This window comes from Talpa europaea, assembly GCF_964194135.1.
Source record: "Talpa europaea genome assembly, chromosome: X".
NCBI classification, from domain to species: Eukaryota; Metazoa; Chordata; class Mammalia; order Eulipotyphla; family Talpidae; genus Talpa; species Talpa europaea.
Genome location: NC_140081.1, coordinates 6,651,145 through 6,666,484, shown reverse-complemented (window position 1 = coordinate 6,666,484; position 15,340 = coordinate 6,651,145). Strand labels below are relative to the sequence as shown.

At 48.1% G+C, this 15,340-nt stretch overlaps 1 protein-coding gene across 1 annotated transcript in view; it reads right to left on the bottom strand.

Moving 5' to 3' along the window:
• The window catches only part of BMX (BMX non-receptor tyrosine kinase), a gene marked incomplete at its 3' end in the record, with an annotated part of 41,290 nt that overhangs the window by 2,297 nt on the left and 23,653 nt on the right, over positions 1-15,340 (bottom strand). The window contains exons 10-17 of the mRNA XM_084258186.1: positions 14,133-14,212; positions 11,655-11,782; positions 9,056-9,130; positions 8,161-8,332; positions 6,501-6,717; positions 5,596-5,660; positions 3,175-3,293; positions 584-741 (exon numbers count right to left, since the gene is read on the bottom strand). Coding sequence (XP_084114312.1) covers positions 584-741; positions 3,175-3,293; positions 5,596-5,660; positions 6,501-6,717; positions 8,161-8,332; positions 9,056-9,130; positions 11,655-11,782; positions 14,133-14,212 — 1,014 coding nt within the window. The remainder of the gene's footprint in view (positions 1-583; positions 742-3,174; positions 3,294-5,595; positions 5,661-6,500; positions 6,718-8,160; positions 8,333-9,055; positions 9,131-11,654; positions 11,783-14,132; positions 14,213-15,340) is intronic.

Genomic DNA, 15,340 nt, shown 5'->3' with positions numbered 1-15,340 from the left:
CCAGAGAGCCCAGATAGAGTGAAGACTTGCTGGGGGCTGGGAGGCCTGCCAGCCTGCCAGCCCCCCCAGCCAGCACCCCTGCCTGCTATATGCCTGGTGAACCCCAATAAAAGACCTGCAAAAAAGCCACTGAGGACTCTGACTCCTCCTTTACCCGGTCTGCATGGGATCAGAAAACCTGCACTGTGGCCTGTCCTGCCCCTGCAATATACCATGTGCTCCCTCCGCCTGCTTCTGTGCTGTCTGGTACGAGATCCCCCCGGGACTGTGGCTAAGAACCGGAACTCCAGCGCTAGCCCACCTGCCTCTTATTAGCTGTGTGACTTGGACAAATCACTTAACTTCTCAGGCCTCTTATTTCTGCTGCTGTGCTATACAGTACCTCCCTCAGAGCGCGTCACCTGATGAAGAAATGGATTCATCTCTCTAGAGCTGAGCATAGGTTGTAAAACTGTCCGCACCTACTTTACCGATGCTGGAAGGCCGGGCCCCGGGGCTCTGCAGCGGGGCCTTCTCTCAAATAGTCTGCCCAGAGGGGAAACACCTGGCGGCAGCCCTCCCTGCGCCCCCGGGGGGAACTTGCCTCATGCCAGCAGCTGTACATGATCTGGTAGATGGTGTCTGAGGCCAGCTGGGGCCGGTAGAGTCTGTGGCCCTGGGAGACCTTCACGACCACCTGGGAGTTGTCGTACAAGTCGTAGGGCTGCTTCCCCAGGCTGAACACTTCCCACATCAGGATGCCTACACGGCGAGAGGCCACAGAGACAGGCAAAGGAAGAACCCATCAGAAGGGACGAGTGTGTGGAGGGAGCGCCTCCTGCCAGGTAGGAAGCCTGGGGCAGAGCCAGGGACCCCTGTAAACACGTCGTAGCAGAAAGGAGGAGGGGGGAGCCACCACTTCCAGAGTCCAGTGTCTCTTCCCCTGTCTGCAGGACCCTGACACCGGTTACTGCTGGTAACCCGGGAGATGGCCAGGGTCCTGCGGAGGGAGGGAGTTGGGGTGAGATGCTGGGCTGCTGCAGAGAGGCGAGGGGCCTGTTCCAGTCACCAAGACACCACCGGGCCCCAAGCCTGAGGTGAGGCGGGTGGAAGTTTTGGTCCTTTCTGTCTTGGCGGTGACGTGCAATGAGTTCATTGTGCAATCAAATGACATTTCATGGGCATTAAAAAAGAAATCGTTGGCCACATTTGTTCTCAGAGTCTCAGTGGTTCCTAACACTTTGGGTCCTTTTGAATGAATGGCATTTGGGGGTTTGGTTTCTGCAGTCACAGGGCTTCATAGTCTCCAGCTTAAGAAGCAGAGCTCAGGTTGCAGCGGTTAAGAGGGTGGCAGTTCCACCATGTGGAGGCTGGGCAACTTTCTCTGCCCAGGATCCCTTCTAGAATATGATATCTGCACACTGTTATGGTGCCATGAGGGCTAAATAGGTGGGAACACGTGTCCACGGAGTACGGGACAGGCTCAGGGTGGCCAAGCTGGAGGATTTCAATAGCCCATATGTGTCACATGCCTTGGAAAACCAGAAATAGGGGCAGAGGAAGCACACTTCTAGAATCATATAACTGAAGTGCTAACTTCAAAACTTTCACGGTTATGGATTTTATGCAAAATCCTTACCGCAAGGCAATATGAGAAGTGACTGCATGATAAAAAATTCTAAAACCATTCCAAACCTTGCTGCTTCCTCCACAACTCTCTGGAGGCCTACCCCCTTATCCCAAGAAGAGTATCACTGCTCAAAACCTCGGCGGGACTTCCTGTGTGGGTCAGCTCCCTGCCCGGGGATCGAATTCAGGCCGTAGCCATGATAGCTCTGAGATTTAACCTCCAGGCCACCAGGAAGGCCCAATCTTGATGCTTTGAATTTCTTCACTGGGGACAAATGATTTAAGAATGAATTTAGGTTTTGGAAAGAGCCAGAAAATATCTGGAGCCAAGTGCCAGTGTATCAGATTTGTGCATAAGCTGGGTAATGCAATTTTGAAGTCAAAGAGATGCTGTAATTCTTAAGGATCCTGAATTTTTAGACTTTCTTTTATAAGGCGTTTCATTTGATACAAGGAGATTGAAAGCAGTGATATGTTAATCAGCACAAAACGACATCAAATATTTGCCAAAATGCTCTTTGTGATTTTTCCTTTGTCTGTGTACATTGGATTATTTTTTGCACTTTTCCAAAAGGAAAAACTATTCTTAAAATATTGTGTCACATAGACAAATAAATAGCTAACAATTTTTTTCCATTTTTCAGGCAGTCTTATGAATATCATCTAGAAAGTCACATTTTGCTTAAGGACTAAGCCAGGCATGAAATATAGGCCTTGGTTGTATTTAATATACCCCACAACTTTATGTCATTTGGATTATTTATCCACTAGTGATTGTAAACAGGCCTGGCATTCCTCACAATGCAGGAAAATATCAGAACATCTCCAAACTCACAACTGAAGAATGGTTTCTGTTTTCTGATTACCTTACCTCAATTTCAGTATAGCTCTCTTAATAAATTAGGGGTCAGTAGGTTTTCTCTGAAAAGGGAGGCACAGTAGTAGGTTAAGCTTTATGGGTCATGCAGTCTCCCTGGCAACCGCTCGACTCTGCTGTTGCCGCACAAAATAGCCAGAGACAGTACAGAACCCAACGGGCCTGGCTGGGCTCCCACCTAACTTGATTTACAGAAACACACCCTTGGATTTCGTGCTGGACGCTGGTTGAGCTTGATCTGAATTTTGAATTTTAATGAGGGCACTAGCTGAAGTGGAGGTGAGCCCGAGAAAGCCCTGAGTCACGTTGGTGCTTATACCTGGTGTGTGCAAAGAACTGCCCGGTAGAGGAGGGAGTGGTTCTCACCGCTGCTTTCATGCAGAGTTGAAGGCTTCTAAGCCTGTCAGCCTTTTGGACTTCATGCAAGTTGAGTTTTACTTTTCAATAACTGCTTTAAAAAAGCTGTTTGAAACCTTTTAAACCCCTTTGGCTTTTATGCCCGTGGGCAGATAGGCCACACCCACCCCAGAAGAGGCCACCGTGTCTGTCTCTAGCTGGTCTCAGGGCACGCTGGTGCTTTTGCAAGCTCTCAGGGCTTTTGCTAAAAATGGATATTGCTGCTCCCGTGGTTTCCTGCTGTGGAAGTCGCTTACGAAATGGGGCTGGGCCCCGTGTGGCCACCTTCTTACCGAATGCCCATACGTCAGACTTGCTGCTGTATTTGAAGTAGTGGAACACCTCTGGGGCAGACCACTTGACTGGAAACTTTGTTCCCACCGAACTGACATACTGGTCATCCAGGACATACCTGTGGGGGAAGCAGCAAAGATCTTAAGCCACTCAACCAAGCAAGATGGGAAGACCCCTGACGGCTGCTGCCTCTGGGGGGTCAGGCTGATGAGGGTGTAGGGCCACCCAGCCTGGGCCAAGCGCCTGGGCTTTCTGGCTCTTTGGCCCCTGTCACTGTGTGGGTTTAGCTAGAAGCCGCTTATGACTTTTAAGCATTTAAAAAATGAACTCTAACTGTGAAAGTACCAAAATATGAATGTCAACTATTTGGCAAATATAGAAAACTACAAAAATATAGAAACAAAATCACTCCAAACCCTCCCCCGCAGATAACCTGCAATTCTACTACTGAAGATAAACACTTTTGAGTGTTTATCCACTCGAAACACTTTCCCATTTTTTTCAATATATAATTTGAACAAGATTGGGTTTCTGTGGCACTGAGGTTTGCTTCTGTTTTTCCTTGGGTACATCAAGAACATTTTCCTCACGTGGTTACATGATCTTCTGCAGCGTCGTGTTTAATTTGTAACTAGTATTCCCTGTTATGGATGAACAGAGTTTGTTTAATGACGTCAGTTGTTCCCAATCTTCTGCTGTTACAAACAAGGATGAACAGCAGTCGCCTATGGGGATGTGGAGACTGTGGGTATCTTTGCTCAAGGATATTCACTACAGTCTTGTTGATAGAATGATAAGAAAGGAAGCGACCCCAATGTCCATAGGTTGAGGGATGATTCACTATAGTAAGGTTCATTAATGCACCATGGGATGCAGCCGTTGGAAAAACAAGCTAGCTCTATAGTCGCCACAATTAAAAAAAAAAATTGCCTAAGGTTGTGTTCAAAAGCAGGTGTGTGAAATGTGATGTACGAGGGGCTTGGAAGCCTGGGGACAGTTAATGCATGTATTTGTGTGCATGATCGAGTAGACCCAGGAATAAGACTAAAAGGACATCCGTCAAATGCGCCATCTGTAGTTACTCTTTGTGCTAAAAACGCGAAGGGGTGGGGGGCAGAGTCTACTCTTTACTTTCTACACGATTGCTCTATTTCTTACACTAGGCATATATTATTTATATACCTGAAAGAGGGGATATATTTACTCACAAAAAGGAAAAGGATCGACTCAACATTAGGAAGCTGAAAATTTGGGTATTATTTATACCAAACCTTCGCATGGCCAAAGGTGTTAGATACATTTACATAAAGTATGATATTTGTGCAATTGAAAACATCAGAAAATGCTGGTTTGGCAAATCATTCTTCGAAATAGTAATAAGAAGAAATAAAACGTTCATAGGGTCACACCCACCTTCCACGCTTCCCTCCTGATTCCGGCAGTTCATCAGACACCTGGGAACTACCCTGGCACCGCTGAGCCGGGCTTGCTCCTGGCACACCCTCCCCCAAGCCTCGGAACCAAGTTATATCACAGGCCTCTGAACGATGTGACTGCACAACCTCGTAACCAGCACGGTCTGCTGCCTGGCCTCAGGGTTCCTTACTCCTTTTTCCTAAGCGACAAAGAGCCGGACAGCCTATTTCCTGGCTGCTGGCAAAACAGCAGGTTCTCCTGCTTTGAGAGCAAGGCGGGGAGCAGTCCCTGAGGGCGCTGAGAGCAGCTTAACTCTCGTACCTTGGAGTGTCGGTGTAGGAGACTCCGGAGCTGGAGGGGTGGCAGGTAGCACACAGCTCAGGGGTCCCCTGCCGACACTGGGGGCCCTGGGAAAGGAGCACTTCCAAATAATGAATTTTGGAGAAGACAAAAACCACAAAACCCCAGATCTTCCTCTGGTGTTTTAGGACTCTGTTTGCAAACTGCAGAGCTCGGTCAACTCGAGCTCTCTCTGCCAAGGTGCCGTCCTGGCTTGGAATTCCGCGCGTTGAGGTTGAGTCACACACGCGATAGCTGTGTTTTGTCTCAACGTCAGGCTTATCTACTTGCCCTGTAGCCTCAGGTGCGTATATATTGAGGGCAGGTCCCCCCACTCACAGCAGTATCTCCCACAGACTCTTGAGCAGTGTTTGTAGCATGGGAAGACCCCCAGGTCTGTCTTCATTTCCTACGTAAATCCATGAAAACTGGCCCCGAGACGCAGAGTGTGAGGATTCAGAAGGAAGGAAGTGACTCTTAGAAACTGCGATCATGATCAAAATAGGGATCCCTAAATCACGGCGAGGTGACAGAACTCACCAAGACAGTCTTCGGGCCGACTTTCATGCCTTACTTGGTGATATGGAAAGTTTAATGACGCGATAACAAAAATTCTCCTAGTGTTAATGCTTTACCCACTGGTTGCCTCTCTGAAACTGACTTACCTCGTCATTCCAAAGTCAGATACTTTCACAGACAGATCACTGTCCACCAAGCAGTTCCGAGCAGCCTTTGGAGAAAGAACAAAATTACCAAGTAGTAAAACTAACCCAAACCTCCTGACATTTAAATGAGTTGTTCTCTCTCTCTTCAGCAGAATCTCAGATCGCCTCTCATAACCCCAAATGCTGCATCTCCAATAAGACATCTGAAGGATCAAAAGTCTTTTTTCCTTTGCAATTTTTAATTTTTCTGTATGAAAGTGTGCTCCCCTAAGTATTGCCACCCCAGCACCCACCCTTGTCAAACAACGTGAAAGGTATCCTGCATTAAAGACAGAACCCCGTTCTAGGGCTTCCCTCCCCACCCCTAGAATCCTGTGCGTTAACAGATGCAGCAGAGGCTGACCAAACGCACTGGGCTGCCGTGGATGGCCTGTTTGCTGTTCAGCGAAAGAAAATCCCTCGAGATAAATACCAGCGTGTGCCAAGCAAAACACTGCTCACGCCCGCCCTGACCCAAAGACCCCATGTTTCTTTTCCTTCTGGGTCGCTTTCTTTCATTATTTCCAGGGGCGGCCTTGCGTGACTGCGTCAGCACTGTGTTAGCTCTTCCTGGAGTAAAGGTCACCTTGGGTTTAACAGTTGGGAGAAACGCAAAATTGACCGAAGTCTCTTCCTCTCTGTTTCCCTTCACGCCACAACACAGCTGCAGAGATCTCGATGGCTTCTATCTTTCTGTTCTTTCAATATTTTATTTCAAAACTGCGTCTGTTATTACAATAGTGCCGTGTGCTTAAGCAAGTGGCAAATAAGCACCAAGAAGATGCCCTCCGGGCCGTCCCCCCCAATTGCCCGCGGCTGCAGGTGGAACTGTGGATGGACTCTTTCCTGGCTTTGAACTTGCTTACCAAGTCCCGGTGTATGAACTGCTGGCTCTCCAGGAAGGCCATGCCTTCGCAAACATCGCAGCACATTTCTAAGAGCTGGGAGGGCTCGAGTCCCTTTCCGTGACTCTTCAGGTAATGAAGCAAGCAGCCATTGCTTATGTACTCAGTCACTATGTATATGGGGTATTTCTTTGAACACACGCCGTAGAATTTCACCAGCTTGGGGTGGCTCAGTTTCCTGGAAGCAACAGATGTTCAAAGTTCAGTACCGAATCTGCACACTCCATTTTCCATGTCTTGAAGAAAGAACCACCCTCGGATTTCGTTTGTGTTAACGTCCCCCTTCTACCTGAGCGGAGAAAGAGGGCAAAGCTTAGGGTCTTCTCCTGGGGACATTCGCCTTCCGAGGCAAAAATGCTGCCTCGGAGTAGGCCGTGACAACCTCAGCTGCAATTTAGCAGTTGCAGGTGCTGTGTCCAGCTCTCCTAGGGAAGCAAGGGGCTGGTGCCTCGGAAATCCTGTCTAGTGTCATGTGGGATCCACAACTTCCTTGACTGATTCAGAGAGTGCAACACCCCAAGAGTGTTGCTTCCATTTTTAAGCATGTAACTTTCACGTCTAGTATGTCATTCTGAAAAAAAAAAAACAAAACAAAAACCCACGTACTCTCAGACTGTGACGAGCATAGGTAAAATGAAAACAGTTGCTATGTTAGGAAAGTCCCAGGCCAACATGGGTGGTTGGTCACTCTTCAAAGTTTGACTCAACGAGGTGACAGAGGCCGAATTATTAAAATAATTCTTTGTACTTGAGGCGCAGGGAGGGAGGGAAGAACATGCATATGTATTGTCAAAAACTGAGGACTGTGGAGCTGAGGCCTGTCAGGGAAAAAGGGAGTCTTCATTTATCAGGGGAGGGAAAGAAGTGGGGTTGAAAGGGATTATTTTGCTGACCGAATCGAAGGTTCCAGGGAGAGGAAGGAAGTCGTGCACGCTGTGTGCTCGTTTTCAGCATGGCCTGGCTGGGCCGCCAGAGGGTCCTGCCTTGGACGTGCTCTTGTCAGGGCCACTTAGCCCACCACGCCCTTCCCGCAGGGTCAGCAGGCCACAGGCCAAGGCGATTTGCCCACTCAGGACACATCTGTCCCTTTCTTGACCCGCCTAGGCGTGCTAGGACTCTGGAATGCCCTGTCCACCTAGTCCTGAGGCCTCTTCCAGCTTAGGACCCAAGCAGACCCTTCCTGGGTCTGTCCCTGTGACACAGAACCATGCTGCTGGCGAGCCTGCCCTAGCTGAGATCCCTAGCCGAGCAGATAGTTGTTTGTGGGAGACACAGAGGGAGCTGGAGGGGGGGCGGCACACAAGTACTAAGTGCAGGAACTGGATATGGGAGGAGAAAGGGGTAGGCAGGGGTTTCGTAGGGGGCTGGGGGAGCAGGTCATGAGCTCGATGCTGGTTTCTCTAAAGAGCCCTGAGAATTCTAGATTCCAGTATGACCTTTCGGGTTGCTAAAGACGAACCAGTTTTACTTACCAGTGTGTGCACAAGGCTTGTAACTTCTAAATATGTAGCTCTATGGTAGGTGGACTCTTGTGCCAGGCCTTGGCTGTTACAGACAGGCCCGGGAGCACGAAGGTCCGCCCACGGTGAGGGCTGAGCTGCGTGGCTCAGGGGAGACTTACATCATGGTCTGGGCCTCCTGGAAGAATTCATCTTCAGACATGGAGCCCTCTTTGATCATCTTGACAGCGACGTCATACTGCTCCTTCCACTTGCCCAGATGGACCACTCCAAACTGGCCACTCCCCAGCTCCTTCAACAGGGCGATCTCTTCCCTTTTCAGTTCCCAGATTCCTAACAAGGCAAGATGGACACTCTTTACCACGACGGTTGGAGGCTTTGGGGCTGTCCACTCACCAAGGGGCTCCTCTCCAATGAGGCTTTCACACTGATGACATGAAGAACAAGAATTTTTATTTAAGTTGATCACTTACAAAAACCCTGAGTCCTGAGCTCTCCTCACCTACTAGAGCACACAATAGTATCACCCAAGACAATATTGTTCCCGAAGTAGCTGCGGTTATTGCCGAGCGCGCTCAGGGGCTTTGCCAACCAGAGGCAGTCTGCAAAGACTTGCTGTCAAAATGGGCTGGATGCCCTTAGCTTGGTAAAACATCATTACATTTTACTGTAAAGCAAATTAAACTGTGATCTGGAGGGATGTCATTTTCCTAAACACACAAGGTTGAAGATGCGCCCCCCCCCCCCCCGAGTAGCACAGGATCACAGGAAAAGACAGGCCATGTGGTTCTGGAGGCGTGGATTAGGTCGAAGAAGAGGAAAAACTTGGCAATACTTTGGCAATGCTGCACAGACCGCAGCGTTAGGTTGGGGGTATAGGAAAACGTTCTATTTCATTTTTAAGAACATGAGCAACTAATAAGAGCAGAAGGCCTTCCGGTGGAACAGGAGACCTCCTTCCTGTGTTTCTCCTGTTTTGATTAGTAAATCAACCCGATGTTTGTAAACCAAAAATGGTGGGAAACAGAGTTGAAGAACTCAAGAGCATGTGCGTACCGCTTCCCAAGGACACGGAGGTGGGAACCTTGTTGGCCTTCGTGGACACAGGATGGCGCAGTCGGGTGATCATGCCTGCAATGGGATCAGGGTCATATGGTCACATCTTAACACAGCACATTTATGACATCACAGTGGCTCCCACCCCTGCTTTGCTCTCTCCAGAGTAGCTGAAAAAGCAGAGTTCAGGACGTTGCATACAGAGGGACAACCCATTCTGATCCCCTCCATCCTGCAGTTGTATGGATTGACTTGACTAATTAACCCAATGCAAATTAAAATTAAGAGTAAAGCCAAACATCAAAAAAGTAAAACACTTTATGTGATTTATTTATTTATTTATTTATTTATTTTAAAGAGACACGTATTTTATTTATTTATTTATTTGTTTGTTTGTTTGTTTATACAAGCACTGGGTACAGTCAGAAGTGCGGGAGGGTGAGAGAATTCACCAGAGCGGGGAGCAGAGCAGGCAGAAGGGCCGAAGTACACTGCTGAGGGGAGCAGCGGGCGGCAGGAGAGGTCTGCGCGCCATGTGGGACCCTCCTCCAGTGGCTGGGGAGCAGCCAGGGATCGAACCAGTGCCGCAGAGGCTGCGGGGAGCTTTGCAACCCAGCGCTCAACCGCTGCGCCACCAGGGAGGCCCCACTTTATGTGATTTAATTAACATCTTATTGAAGTTACTCAAGAGAATCTTTTCATATAAATTTTTTTCCTCACCTTTATTTTGCTATCTCATTAATGGCCTATATTTAAATGGGGATACACACAGCGTGTCTATTTGACAAAAAATCCAAACAGTACATTGAGTACAAAATAAACACTAAATCACTTGAATTTTTAAAAAATTAAAACTATTACAAAATTGGGCCTCCCTGGTGGCACAAGGGGTTAAGATGCAGCCTATGAAGCTGTCCGCAGCCACTGCAGCATGAGTTCGATCCCCAACTGGCCAGGGAGCTACCCACATGGCGCGGCAGACCTCTCCTGTCTTGCCCACTGCTCCCCTCAGCAGTGTCTTTGGTCCATCTGCCTGTTCTGCTCCCCACTCTGGCTCTGGTGAATCCTCTCACCCTCCCGCGCTTCTGACCTGCACCCCAGTTCATGTATAAATAAATAAATCTTTAAAAAAAAGAAGGAAAATGAAAGGCAGGTCTAAAGCCAATGTGTATGGGATCGGGTCAGAGAGCTGCATCCATTTGATACTGAGCCCACAATTTTCATTGTTGGAAATGCACCCAGTCACTGCCCATAGCAGTGATCTAGAAAAGACATTCAGAAGGGGCTCATTTTTATTATTTTTCCCTAACTTTATCGAGCAGTTACATGTGACATATGTAACTTTAAGGTGAACAACGTGATGATCTGATCCACGTATATACTGTGAAATGATGACCACACCAAGGTTACTGAATTCTCCGTCAGAGAGAATTACTGCACACGTGCTCACCAGTCCATTAGGCAAAATTTAAAAAGATTAATGTCACTCAGTGTTGGTGAGGATGAGGGAAATGGCTGTTGGCAGGAGTAAAGATTTCTTTTTCTTTTTTCTCTTTTTCTCCAAAGATTCATCCATTTATGCATACAAGAGCTGAGGTGCAGGCCAGAGATGCGGGGGGTGAAAAGATTCACCAGAGAGAGCGGGGAACAGAACAGGCAGATCTACCGAAACACACTGCTGAGGGGGGCAGCGGGCGAGACAGGAGAGGTCTGCCGCGCCATGTGGGTTTCTCCCTGGCCGGCCGGGGATAGAACTCGTGCTGCAGAGGCTGTGGACTCCCTCATAGTGCAGTGCTTAACCCCTTGCGCCACCAGGGAGGCCCGGGACTATAAATTTCTGAAAAGCATTTGACACTGTCTAAATTTTAAAAGTTCTTTGCCTTTGTCTCAAATTCCACTTGTAGGGACTTTCGCTACAGAGACACTGCGATGGGTGCACACAGAGCTACGTGTGCAGGACTGTACACGGGAACAGGGGTGAGGAGGGGAAAATCCTGGGCATGATCCAGCTGCTCACCAATGGAGGGCTCGGGAACACATGTGGGTAACTGCGCAGCAGAATGCTACGGCGCTGGTAAACAGACCACAGTGAGCTTGTATTTGCATGCGAAGGCCTCTGAGACAGCAAGCTGGGTAAAGACAGCAAGCCCAAGAGTACTATATGTAGAATGACCTCACCTCTATAAAAATAAGCTAGACACATATATGGTATATATATAATGAGTAATGAGTATTAGTACAGCATAGAAAAAAAAGATACCAACTTGTCCCTGGAGGTTATCCCTCCAATGACGTACATTTCTATAATGTTTAAATTTTCCAATCAACTTACTTTTATAGACATTAAAAAAAACCCACAAATGCTTTTATAAAGAGAATCTCTACTTCTGAGTGACTCGACTGCATTCTGCCTGCTGTTATGGAGTGTTTAATGTTAGGTTCCAGGAAATGTGGGTGGAAAAGCACAGCCAGCGTAGGCCTGGAGAGCATTTTCCCCCTTTCATGGTTACCTGTGTAATTAAGACTTTAGGAGGCCCCGGAGTATCCAAGAAGATTGGTATTTATCAACAAGGACCCATAAAAGGGAAGCTGAAATTACCTGCTGAATTGTGTTGATGATAGTGAATCAGCCTGGGGATGGAATCAAAACAGTAGTTTTCTGCCAGGTACAGCTTGTTCTCGGGGTTTGTGTGCACGTGGTAATGCTTGACAGTTCCTTTTTTGTCGCTGGTCAGGAAGAAAGAATGTCACAATGTCTGAAACAATTGAGGCTTGATTAAATAATAGTGAACTTATTATTTTAGGAGCATTGACGAATTTTGGAGAGGTTAAGTCACAGAGAGTTTCTCAGTCTTGACATCCGGTGTTGTTCTGGGGTGTCCGTGACTATGGACATGACGGAGGAGGGCGTCTCTCTGAGCTCGGCGCTTCCTCCGTGCACACACACACAGCTCACATGCAGCGCGCTCCCAGCACTAGGCCTGCTCCTCCCTCAGCAACTAGAAACGCTGGCATCTTCCTCTGATTACTGAGAGCCCTGCACTTCTTCAGGGTCATTATTCGGAACATGAATTCTCTTTTAGGATAATCAGAGACAGAGAAAAGTGGGCAGCAGTGCTGATTAGCCTGTGGGTGTTCTCGCCCCCCGGGATGAATAGGAGGGGGATAAGGCTGTGCTTCAACTCCTTATGTGAACTTGTACCTTTTCCACATAGAATCTGTTTTTCTGCTTTTGCTCAACTTTTAGAAGGAGTGGTGAATTAATGCCCATCGATTTAGCCTAATGAGGAATGATAAGCCTGCCTTAGAGTTTAGACCATGGGCATGATGGTCAAGGACTGAGTTGAGTTCAGTTCTACTGCTTGCTAGCGAGCTACCCAGCTGTGATGAAAATCGGATGAGATTTCATATACATATACATGTACCTAGACACACGAATAGCTGGATACATTTGCAGTAAGCTTGGTACATAAGTAGCTGTAATAAGTTGTTGTAATTTCAGCCTAGTTAAAACTGCAATTATAAAAAGGAGTGAGCGCACTTCTCTTTGTTACAAATGGCTAATTGGCTCTTAGTCTTGACATGAAATCCCCTCCAGCCCATCGGGGGAGTTCCATAAAAAAGCGCTTCCGTAGTCATTGACTGGAATTATTTTCATTTCCATCTTCATGTGTTTGTTGATTTGTCTACCTAGTCCATTGCAAAACTGAATCCAGTGTCAAGCAGCTTGATTAGAAGGCCTCAGGATATCAGGTTTGGCTGGAGCTCAGGGCCAGAAGGTCACAGAGCTTTTGTCAGCCAGCACACCCAGACTCCCTCTGCTCTTATTCGGTGTGTGCCTAGTACGGGAGATGTGTTGGGGTGTGGCTTCTAACACCGGAACATGCCGTGTGACTGCCTAGGGGAGATCCTATCATTGCAAAATGGAGGTGAGTGCTTTGTAAGAAAAATTCTCAAAATAAAATAACTTTTTTACTCCCTTAAATAGCACCGCGCAGGGCAATGCAGAAGGCCCCCAGCAGAGGGCCACTCAACCTAACCATTAAGAGAGGGTCACACACATAGGACCATTATTTTTTGAAATAGTCCTAATCAAGACTGGGCCAGAGTCTGATCCCCAAACAGTGGGGGGATTCAGTGTCGACACAGGGATGTGGCTGAGGGAAGATGAATTTGGCTGGTGAAGGCCCAGCTTCAAACTGGTCGTTTATTAGCTTGGTACGAATAAAAACAACTTCCTTGTTTGCTTTGCAGGGTAATTAGAAGGAACAAAAGGGCAAACCAGCTGTGGGAAAGTGGCTTGTAAAACTGTGGTGGGGGATCCTGACATTGGTGCTGCTGAATGGCAGGAGGTCACCGTGGGGTCTTGTGTGCGTAAGTGTGGGGGTGGGAGCAGCAGAACAGGTAGGATGGCTTTCTCCCAACACCAATCACAATAACAGCAACTGCTCCTAGTTACTAAGTGCTGACCGCAGGCCAGGCACTGATCCGACCAATACATGAATTAACTCACCTCGTCCGCAGAATTTAGTAATGTGCCCCTTTCAGAGAAAAAGGTTAAGGCACAGAGGCTGAGAAACTCGCTCTGTGTCATAAAGCTCTGAAAGGCCGGGCAGGCTTGGAACCCAGAAGCGCAACTTCAAACCAGAGCTCTTAGGCACACAAAGAAAAGAGTTCTCTAGAAACTACCCAGGCACAGAGCTACACGGATTCACCTCCTGCTCACTAGGCCTGCACTGCAGAGACTCAGTGAGAACCAGACTCGGGGTAGGTGTCTGAGCTCAGCAGGGGGCCAGGGTCAGGAGGCCAGAGGTGAGGTGCCCTTGCAATTTCTCTTTCTAGGCTTGGGAGGGAATTGGGGCAACCCTTTGCCGAGGCGTGCTGTGCACCGGGGCGCTGCTGCTGCCTTGTGGAAGCAGGGGGAAGGGCAGCTAAAATGGTCACGTTCACCGGAAATACTTCAACACAAATTCCAGAGTTGAAAGATGGTGTCTTATCCCAAAATGGGACTCACAGTGCAGACTGTTGAAAGGAGCAGGAAGGCAAGATAAAAGAAAGAATCACAGTTCGTACTTACTTGACAGCCTTACTGAATAAGGACACTGTGTACATCCCCACCTGGCTGGAATTTCTAACCATGAACGCTCCTTCTTTTCCCTGAAAAGAAAAAAGACATGGGGGAGGCACCGAAAACATCATCATTCTTGAAAACTGCCTTTCCTGGCGGGTGGGAAACAGAAGAGGCCCAGCTCTCCCTTCCTCACGCGGGCTCTGCAGAGGTTTACCCTGCGAGCTTCGACTCTGCCTCTCGGGTTAGTTTTGCACTGCCTCTGGTAATTTGCTCCGTGCTGTATTGATGGCAGCCGACGGTGCCCATCTTCCAGAAATAAGAATTAAAACCGCAGATTCCATCGCATGCTCTTGGAACGTTTTTGAAAACCAAAGACAGAGAACAAGTTGTTAAAGTTCTGTGCCTCACTTGTCTGTCTCAACGACTTGTGCTAATTTTAAGCAGATCCAGAAAGAGCAGGTCATAAACTAGGAATGCGACAAAATACTGAGTGAGGTCGTCAGGTCACCACATTCTCACTAGTATCCCTCAAAGAAATAATTGGTGTTTTTATTAGGTTGAACTATATGAAAATGTCGTTTTTTCTAGGTCAAGAGTTTGCTATTGGTAATTCCATGCCAATTAGCAACACAACCAGGGAGATTTATTCTCATTACATCTGCTGTCCTCTGGTTTAGGTGCTAATGAGCAGTGACAGCTGAGGAGACTGTCACCCCGATGACCCCAATAACTCATCTCTGTGTCGCCCTGTATAGTTCCCTCCCACGTGGACTCTGGGCTGCCCGTGGGACTTGCTTTGGCCAACAGGACATTAGTAAACAGGGCAGACACAGAGACTCAGTAAATGTTTTTATGGAGCCGCGGGGCTTTAACCACTGCCTTGAGATCAGCATGCTGTGAGGAAGCCTAAGGGAGCCACGGGCGGGGGGGAACTATGGCACCTCCACTGTCTGCCTCAGCTGAACCCAAGCTCCCGTCCATCCGCCAGGTAAAAGCAGCCACACAAGCGGCCTAAGCGAAGCCTGCAGAGGCGACGGGCCCAGCTGGTTGACGGAATGGTGAGAAGTCATAACCTTTGTTGTTTCAAAGCACTGAATTTGGGGGTGGCTTATTGCACAGCAATAGATAATGGAAAGCAAGGAAGTGACTGGTGTGACAGACCAGGAGCCCCGAGACCGGACAGCCAGCACTACGATGACCTGACTATCTGATCA